This window comes from Rattus norvegicus, chromosome 2 (genome assembly GCF_036323735.1).
Source record: "Rattus norvegicus strain BN/NHsdMcwi chromosome 2, GRCr8, whole genome shotgun sequence".
Lineage (NCBI taxonomy): Eukaryota > Metazoa > Chordata > Mammalia > Rodentia > Muridae > Rattus > Rattus norvegicus.
In genome coordinates this window covers 182,805,054-182,815,326 of record NC_086020.1, presented here as the reverse complement: position 1 = coordinate 182,815,326, position 10,273 = coordinate 182,805,054, and the positions used below count along the sequence as shown (strand labels likewise).

The following is a 10,273-nucleotide window of genomic DNA, read 5'->3' as shown; positions in this document are numbered from 1 at the left end:
AACACCAGCTCACCCTGTGCTGCAAGGTAAGCATATCAGGACCCTTTTTTAGCAGGCCTGGACAGAACATAAAACCTGCAATCAGGGATCCAAGGCAGATGTTGGCCAATGACCTAGGAGAGCTGTGGGAGAATTCCCTCTTTACAGACTGCTGCCAGGTGGTATGTGACCAGGAATTCAGGGCTTGCAAGGCCATCCTAGCAGCTCTTTCTCTAGTTTTCAGAGCCATATTTGAACATGAAATGCAGGAGAGCCTAAAGAACTGAGCTGAGGCGATGATCTGGATCCCCAAGTCTTCAAAGAGATGATGGGCTTCATTTACACAGAAAAGTTGCCACACTTCTACAGTCATTTCGTGGTCACTGGTATGCTGGCAGCTATGGACAGGTATGGTCTGGAGGATTTGAAGATCATGTGTGAGGATGCCCTGTGCAGGAACCTCCCTTTGGAGAATGCTGCATACACACTCAATCCTGGCTGACCTCCAAAGTACAGAGCAGCTGAAGACTCAGGCCCTGAATTTCATTACAGTTCATGTGCCTGAGGTCTCTAAGACTTCGGGTTGGAAGTCATGGTGGAGTGTCATCCATACTGAGTGGCTGAAGCACTCCACTCCCTAGCTTCTGCACAGAGTATTTTCTTGGAGCATTCACTCAAACACCTTAAATTGTCTTAAGACCTAATAAACAATGACCTACAGCTGACTTCTACAATCAAAAACCAGTATTGTTAACAATTACACCTGGTTAGATAATGCTAACTATTGCTGGAGCATTTACACTGACGTTGTGGGAAGAAAATATGGTGGCTCTGGACTTAAAACAGCTATAATAGGTTAAAATGGCAGGTGGGAAAAGGCAGCATTAGAGTGTGGGAAATTCTACCTGATATCTACCCTGTTGATGTTCTTGTTTGCTATTTGTCTGATGTCTTGGAAACTGGGATTCAATTTAGTTATTGGCCAGAAGCTAGCCCAACTCACTTTCATCAGAGAAACCTGTCTGCATTGAACGAAGCAGAACAGAAACCAGGACCCAGAGAAAAGGAAAATCAAACATGGTTACTCATCAGAAGGAAAAGACAATGAAGACTTTTTTTAAGATTCAGTTTGTGGAAACTCAGCTGAAAAAGCAAATACTGCTCTCTCAGAAAACTCTGGTTAAAGTCCGTGCCTGCATAGAACATGATACCTACAATCACGAGCATACACAGAGGAGTTTTTATCCGTCTATAACTGATGATCCACAGGATCTGAGACCATCTTCTAGTGTCCATGGCCATATAGAGATCTCTGGAGAAGTCCTTAACATCATAAAATATAATATAAATAAAACTTGTGAAATTAGTTTGTGGGGTCCAGAGATGTTTATGTTCAGAGAAGTCATGTGTATTCCTATCAGCCAAGCTCAACTGCATTTGTCTGTGTAGACCCTTACTGTTGTCCAAGTATTAGAAAACCTATCAATTTTTTCTTAGCATTTAATGTTGGAAAATTGGAACTCCACCATCATGCTCCTTTGAAGTCTGGGAAGAGTAGGCCAAAGTGAAAGGAGTCTCCTCCTCCTGGGAGAGAAGTGTCTGTGGGTCAAGGCATGCAAAAAAATATTTATCAGTTTTGAAAGCATTAGAAGGGATTGATTCATTGCAAATTCATATGACTTAGGTGAGTGGTTTTCAAACTTCCTAATGCTGTGACACCTTAATAAAGTTCTTCATGTTGTGGTGAACCAGAAGTACTAAAGTTCTCTGTAGCTACTTCATAACTGTAATGTTGCTACTGTTATGAATCATACTGTAAATAGCTAATATACAATATATATGATATTCAACCCCCGTGAAAGGGTCATTAGACCACCAAAGAGGATGGGGTCCCACAAGCTGAGAACCATGGCTTAGGCCATACCTGTCAGCAAACCAGGTCGGCTGCCCACAGATCACCTATTAAATTCCTACAGACCCAATCACACAATTTCAACCCCACCTCTGTAGCACACCACTGTTAGAGTCTTCACTGCCCATTCTATCCATATCCTGTGCATCCCACAGATCTTCCCCTTCTAACACCCCTCCCCAACTCTTTGTCTTGTCCCAGCCCCCAAGCCAAGTATGCACCCATGCTAACACAAGTGCCACTCTTCCCCTGGTAATAGAAGGCTAAAGGCAGATTCACACCTCTCCTTTACTCCCCCACTTACAATTTTTCCATTCTCATTCCAAGCTCTTTGGCAGGAAATCTGTTGTGCTTTTACTTACTAAAGTGACAACCTCAATGGATCACAAAGAACTTTTGCCCCAATCTTCCTTTCCCCATCTCAGCCCATCATTTCTTCCTCAAACCAAAGCATGCATTCAGTAAAAAGACAGCAAAAGAACAGCCAGGGAAATAGGATGGAAATTTTAGAAAATCATCACTCCCTCCTCTATGCCAACTTCAACCCCTTAATGTCATCTATACACCTGTATCATTACACCAGCTGTAGCCTTCCTGCTTGCCTACATCTCCTGTGAGTCCCACAGACAATTCCTTTTAAAGCTCCCTCCCCCTAATCCCTTGCTGTATTCTACCATCTAACTTCAGCATGCACTCACTGATAACTTACTGAACAAACTTACAGGGAAGCACGGAAAGTGCCTGTAGATTGTCCGGTTCCTTTCAGTTCTTGTAGCTCTACAACTACTAGTCTATTTCCCACTCTACAGGAAAATTTCTGGGGTAATGTCTTTCTACTACCTACCTCAATTCCAAGGAGACAAAATAAGCAGATTCTGGTGGAATCTCCTCCCTCCTGTGAACCTCTTTAGACTTCTAACTTATGTGCATTCCTAAGTGTCAGCTCCCTGTTCAAAGAAATCTGAAACCACCAGTAGCCAAAACTGTTGGGTCCAAAGAAAAGTTCTTGTCTGGCAGCAGTGATGGCTGTTCTCAGGTGTCAACTTGACTACATCTAGAATGAACTACAATCCAGAATTTAGAAAGATATTGTAAAAATGTAAAGAGACAATTAGATGTAGACCTAAGTAGTACAGGGCTTTAATCCCAGCATTCAAGAGACAGAGGCATGTAGATCTGTGTCCAAGGTCAGTTTACAGAACAAGTTCTAAGACAGCCAAGCCTAGGCAGTAAAAGATGTAATAATAGATCCAAGGCAGCATGTTCTAATCCCAGCAAGCAGCAGCAATGGGCAGCTTGGGCCATGAGGCTCTAAGTTAGAGTCACCTTTTGGTCAAGATTTAGTGCTGTTGGATCTTACAACACCAAGCCTACCTAAATGACGGCATGTTCCCTATCATGATGATAATGGACTGAACCTTCAAAAGGGCAAGCTGGCCCCAGCTAAATGTTTGCCTTCATGAAAATTGCTTTGGTCATGATGCCTCTTCATAGCAATAAAACCGTATCTAAGACAACACACCACAATCACACTTTTCAAAAATTCGTAGTGGAAACAGGAGACAAGGAATAGAGGTGCAACTTGTCCCAGACAAATGTAGAAATTAGAATATAAATCTTTAATCATTGCAAGCCCAATATCTAAGATATTAGCATAAACAAAACAATAACAGCCAGAGTAATCCTAACACAGCAGTTCCCAAAAATTCCAGTATGACTGAAGTACAAAAAGAAAAGACTTTAAAACAATATGAGTGAAGGTAACAGAGGTAAATAGGGAGAGAAGGAAGAAATCCGTGAAAAATCCATGATACCACATACTAACTGTGAGGAAAGAAAGAAATCCATTAACAAAATCTGGGGGCTGGGGGGAGATAGTGGAAGGAAATGAAAAAAAATTAAGGCCCGAAAATGTAAATAGAATTGATAAGCAAATACATACTGAGTAAATTCTGGAAATGAGAACCTTAACATTTCCATGCAAAGAATTAATGAAATTAAGAATGGGTTTTTTAAGAAAAGATTAATGCATCCTTATCCAAATTAACAAAAGTGCAGAGAGAATATACAAATTCACATAATCAGAAATTAAATGTGAAACATAACAGACACAGACAACCCAGAGGCTCACAAGGTCACACTTTGGCAAACTGTGCATTACCACCTTGGAAAATTTAAAATTATGTGATAGTTTTCTTGATTGGTAACACTTATCAAGGTCAAATCACAGGGAGATGTTCAATTCGACAAACATAACTCCTGATAAAGTAGAGGCAGTCAATAAAAGTCACCTCACTTGCCCCACTTCGAAACAGTATCCCCATCCCCTCTTTTCTCCTTGTTGCTGTGTACAAGCCTCTTACTCTGTGGTAGTTTCCTTGCTGGACTAGAGGCCATGAAGTCCATGCCATGAGAATACCAGTTAGGCCACCTTCTCACAGAAATATTGTACTCTCTTGATTACCCTCCACTCCATGATGACCCCTAATCCATCTTTGCCTCTCCTTCACTGTGTCACAGTTCTCAAAGTGGACTTAGAAACCATGGAATGGATACAGAAAATGTGGTACATCTACACAGTGAAATATTACTCAGCTATCAAAAACAATGACTTTATGAAATTCATAGGCAAATGGATGGAACTGGAAAATATCATCCTGAGTGAGGTAACCCAATCACAGAAAAACACAGATAGTATGCACTCATTGATAAGTGGATATTAGCCCAAATGCTCCAATTACCCTAGATGCACAGAACACATGAAACTCAAGAATGGTGACGAAAATGCGAATGCTTCACTCCTTCTTTAAAGTGTTCCCTTCTTTAAAGGGAACGAGAATACCCTTGGGAGGGAATACGGAGGCAAAGTTTAGAACAGAGGCAGAAGGAACACCCACTCAGAGCCTGCCCCACATGTGGCCCATACATATATAGCCACCAAACTAGATAAGATGGATGAAGCAAAGAAGTGCAGGTCGACAGGAATTGGATGTAGATCTCTCCTGAAAGACACAGCCAGAATACAGAATACATAGGTGAATTCCATCATTAAACCACTGAACTGAGAATGGGTCCCTCATTGAATGAATCTTAGAAAGGACTGGAAGAGCTTGAAGGGGCTTGAGACCCCATATGAACAAACATGCCAACCAACCAGAGCTTCCAGGGACTAAGCCACTACCCAAAGACTATACATAGACTCACCCTGAACTCCAACTGCATATGTAGCAATGAATAGCATAGTAAGAGCACCATTGGAAGAGGAAGCCCTTGGTCCTGCCAAGACAGAACCCCCAGTGAATGTAATTGTTGGGGGGAGGGTGGTAATGGGGGAAGGATGGGGAAGGGAACACCCATAGAGAAGGGGAGTGGGAAGGGTTAGGGGGATGTTGGCCAGGAAACAGGGATGGGGATTAACAATCGAAATATAAATAAGAGATACTCAAGTTAATAAATATTTAAAAAAAGAAAGAAACCATGGCTGTCTTATGTACCTTACTTAGTTGGTTCAGAGGGTCTTGTTCTACTAGTATCCTCCATCCCCTCTTCCTACACTTATTTTGCCTCCTCTTCTGCAGTCTTCCCTGAAATCTGATGGAGATTCATATCCTCTCTCTCTCTCTCTCTCTCTCTCTCTCTCTCTCTCTCTCTCTCTCTCTCTCTCTCTCTCGTTATAATATATTGTTTTAGGACTCTGAATATATTCCCACCTGCTGCAGGAGGAAGCTTCTCTGATGGTGACTCATTTATGGCTACTTATTAATGAGTAGAGCAGAATATCATTTGGTTTGTCTTACCTTTTTTTAAAGACCTGTTTTCTTTGTTTGAATCCTAGGTTTCTGGGCTATCTGGTTTCTGGTTTTTATTTACCTGAGCAGTGTCGAGTATGGGTCCTGACTCATGAACTGAGCTTATATCAAATCAACTATTAGTTGGCTACTATTAGAGGTTCTGAGCCACTATTGCCCTACCATACTTTCTAGGCAGGACAAGTTATAGGACAAAGGATTTGGTGTTTATGTTTCTCTTTTGGTAGTCCACAGAATTACTTTCCTTCACCAAAGCCACTAGAGCAGAGGGGGAACGCTCCATGAAAGAACCAGCTAGAATTCTTCATATTAAATGTGTGTGTGTGTGTGTGTGTGTGTGTGTGTGTGTGTGTGTGTGTGTGTGTGTTGTCCTTGGCAATGGTGTCCTGCTGTCAGTTTGCAGACAGCAACTCATTGTCTTGGTGACAGCCTGGATCATTTGTAAGCTTCCATGGGATCCTCTTGGTTAAACAACTCAATCGAATGCAACCCAGTCCCAGTACTGGAAGCTTTATTTGGTAACAAGGGATGACTAGTGACTAGTTGAGATTCTTATCCCTGATAAGATCACCTTGGTGTATTTTAGGAAGTTTGTGCTGAACGATGTATCTAAATCATCACTCAAATGCTTTAGTAAATCACTCATTTACTTAGCTCCTGGTAACCACATATCTGAGAATACATACCATATTTATCTTTCTGAGTCTGAGTTAACTTTTTCAGGATGAATTGTTTTGGTATTATCCATTTGAAAATTCCATGATATCTTTTAAAAAGAGCTGAGTTATAATTTATTGTGTTAATGTACCACATTTTCTTTATTTTTTTTCTTTTGAGGGACAGAAGTTTGTTTCTAGTTTCTGGCTATCATGACTAGAGTAGTTTGAACATCTCTTAGCAACTCTCCCTCTGCTAGGGTGAAATAACCTTGGGCATATGCCCAAGAGGAGTTTAGATGGACCTTGGCGTAGAACAATTCCCACATTTCTGAGTACACACATGCTGATTTCCATAATGTTTGTATAAGTTTGCACCATAAATGGAGAATTATTCCCCTTAGGTCACATACTCAATAGCATGAGCTGTCACTTGTATTACTGATCTTAGCCATTTTGAACATTGTATGATGGAATCTCAAAGTAGTTTTGATTTGCATTTCCCTGATGACTAAGGATATCAAACTTTTCTTTACGTGTTTCTAAGCCATTTGAGGTTCCACTATGGGAAATTCCCTGTTTAGATCTGTACCCTATTTTAAAATTGGATTATTTGGCTTTTTGATATCTAGATTTCTAAACTATTTGTCTATTTTTGGCACTAGTCATTGATTAGATGTGGAGTATCCCATTCTGTATGTCTCCTATTGTCTGAATGATGGTGTCCTTTGCCTAATATAAGCTTTTAAATTTCATGAGGTTCCATTTATTTGTTGTTGATTGTAGTGCCTGTACTATGGGTATTCTGTTCAGAAAGTATTCTCCTATGACAATGATTTAAAGACCACTACACCCCACTTTCTCTTCTATAAAATTTAGTGTATTTTGCTATTATCTTGAGGTTTTTTTTGTTCACTTAGACTTCAGATTTGTGCAGGGTGGAAAGGATGGATCTATTTGCATTCTACTACATGCAGCCATCCAGTTAGACCAGCACCATTTATGGAAGATACTGTCTTTTTTCCAATATGTATATATTTGTGTCTGGGTCTTCAATTCAATTCCAGTAATCAATGTATCTGTTTTTATGCCATCCCATGTGGGTTCTATTACTATAGTTCCATGATTCAAATTGAAATCAGTAACAGAAATTGAAATGGTGTAAACTTCTACAGTTCTTTTATTGTTAAGGATTGCTTTAGCTATCCTGGTTTTTGTGGAGGTAGACGGTCCATATGAAGTTGAGAATTGTCTTTCAAGATCTGTGAAGAAATGTGTTGCAATTTTGGTTGTGATTAAACCCAATGTGTAGATTGGTTTTGGCCATGTTTACTATGTTAACCCTGATCCATGTGCATGGGAAATTTTCCATCTTCTGATAGTTCCTTCAAGTTCTTTCTTCAAAGACTTAAGATTTTTATCTTACAAGTTCTTTGCTTTCTTTTTTAAAGTTAGTCCTAAGTATTTTATATTGCTTGAATGTGTTGTGAAAGGGGTTGTTTCCTTGATTTCATTCTACTTCTGTGTACAGGAGGGCTGCTGACTTTTGTGAGTTAATTTTGTATCCAGGTACTGGCTGAAAGTGTTCATTAGCTGTAGGACTTTTCCAGTAGAAATTTTAGAGCCATGTGTCTACCCTAATATTAAATAAATATAAAAATATTTGACTTCTTCATTGACAAATATTTGTGTATTCTTGATCTTCTTTAGTTGGCTTATTGCTTTAAGACAGTAAGTGCTCTATTTAATAGGTATATATCCAGAATAGTCAACCTTACCTTGTCCTGATTTTAGTGGAATATCTTCAAGTTTCTCTCCATTTATGTTGATGTTGGCTTCGTCTTGATCTATTGCTTTATTATATTCAGTTATATCCCTTGTGTCTCTTAGTACTTTTGTCATGGAGGATGGTAGATTTTGTCAAAGTCTATTTTTGCAACTAATGAGAAGATTGTGTGGCTATTGTCTTTCAGTTGTTCATATTTTAGATTGTAGTACTAGTGCCGAAGCACTTGTGCCAACTACTCCAGCTACTCCTATCCCAAGCAGGATGGATAATACTACTTAAGGCACTACAACCATTTTCACTTGGAAATTTATTGGGAATGCTTTCCCTGTGTAATAAGTTATTGGGGGAACTAGCTGTACCAGGATACAGAAAGCAAAAGATATTTTACAACTAGGGTGTGTATACAAGGGATGAATCCTGTTGAGCAAGTCTACAAAGCATCCTCTGTAGTCAGGATGCACCCATACTCTATAGTGGCAAGAGTTACAATGATTTTGCAGAGATGTGAATTTTCTGAGAGTATGTGATTTCCAATACAAAGGCCTTCTCATATCATTGATTATATGTCACATTGTCTCTTTCTGATGGCTGCCATCTACACTGAGTACTCCCTATGGTCTGTGAATAGTTTCCAGAGATAGTTGTTCAATCATAATAGGGGGGCTGGGCATTTAAGCATAACCAACAGTCCTGTGTCAATCAGGACAAGAGGAATTAAGTGTGTGGAAAGAAGCTTCCACAAATTGAAATGTGCTGATCAAAGTGTTGGAGTGGGATTTTGTTGAAACAGGAAGCTAGTAAAGTGGGTGACTCCCATGATAGGGCAGTGGTACGCAGAGGCGGAGGCAAGGCCCTGAACTCCAGCATCAGCAGGCCTTTTTGGGCCCAATGTTTACCCCTGGAATCTGTCTAAAATCTTTTAAGACAGAAGAGAGTATTTCCAACGGTTACCTTAGAATCTGTCTAACTTAAGCACCTCCTTTTCATGTATATCATCTCAATCCCCAAATATAACCTGAATCCCATCTGGTGGTCTCTTTTCTTCTTTCAATGAAGCTGAGTGTCATGTGGTTACAAGGTGAGTAAGCTTGAGAGAAATGTGGGAGTTTCCATTTCTAACTAGCTAGATGGAATCAGATTTCAGTGAGGGTCCCAGTAGATGGAGCCTCTGCTTTCATAATGGCAGTGTGCACAGTAGTAGTCTAAGTCTCCTTTGCAGCATCTCTGATGGGGCTGCTGCTCTGGGTACATGTAAAAATATTTTTGGGGTGGGATTTTCTCCCACAGTGGTCTAACAGGTGATGCAGAAAATCTTCCAGGTCAAAGTGTAAGTATGGGAATAAAGTCCCAACTGGGGGCAGTGTGGTTGACCTGGTGGTTGGCAATAGTTTGTCAATGTTAGCAATTATCCAAGCGAAAATGAGGGGCTAATGGGAAGTAGCTGAGAGGGTTGTAAGATAAAAGCATAAAGGAAGCAGAATTAAAAAAGTTGAAGGTGCAACTTTAACAGATCAAGTGGGCATGAGTTGATGTTCCATTGTTCTTGTGACAATTCACCTTAGAGCGTCTCTCTCCTGGGAAGCTTAAAGTGGAAGGTTGTTTCCATGTCTCGATTCTGTCCACCTTAACTGCTCTTGGCATGGTCAGCATCATGGTATAGGCACTTCCCAGTGGGTGGCGGGGTGGCAGACATAAAACATGGTGTGTGGCAGGCCAGAGTTGCTTCTGGACCCTATGGAGAGTGTTCAAGGATTTTAAGAACAAATGTTGGTCATATTTGGCTAGATTTCTAGACTGAAATTTAACGAGCATGGGAAGAAATCTCCCATATAGGATCTAAAATTGGGTAAGACCCAAGGTATATGGAGTATTCCTGACCTTTTGTAAGGTCTAAGGTAAGAGAGACACCTAATCACTACCAGTTTCAAGTGTTAATTTAGGCAAGGCCTCCTTCAATGTCCCATTCACCTTCTCTATCCCAGAATCTGCTATAAAGTATCAGATACCTGAGAGACAAAGCCTGGTCCATTGTCAAGGAGAGTAAGCAAAGTATACCTGGTATTATGTCTTCCAGGGTTTTTTTTGCTTCTATACTGGTAGTCTCCTTCTTTGTAGGGTAGGTTTCTGC

At 40.4% G+C, this 10,273-nt stretch overlaps 1 protein-coding gene across 1 annotated transcript in view; it reads left to right on the top strand.

Moving 5' to 3' along the window:
* The first annotated feature begins 307 nt into the window (after nucleotides 1-307).
* Nucleotides 308-10,273, top strand: part of LOC120101030 (TD and POZ domain-containing protein 1-like) — a 29,620-nt gene continuing 19,654 nt past the window's right edge. The window contains exon 1 of the mRNA XM_039103928.1: nucleotides 308-387. Coding sequence (XP_038959856.1) covers nucleotides 308-387 — 80 coding nt within the window. The remainder of the gene's footprint in view (nucleotides 388-10,273) is intronic.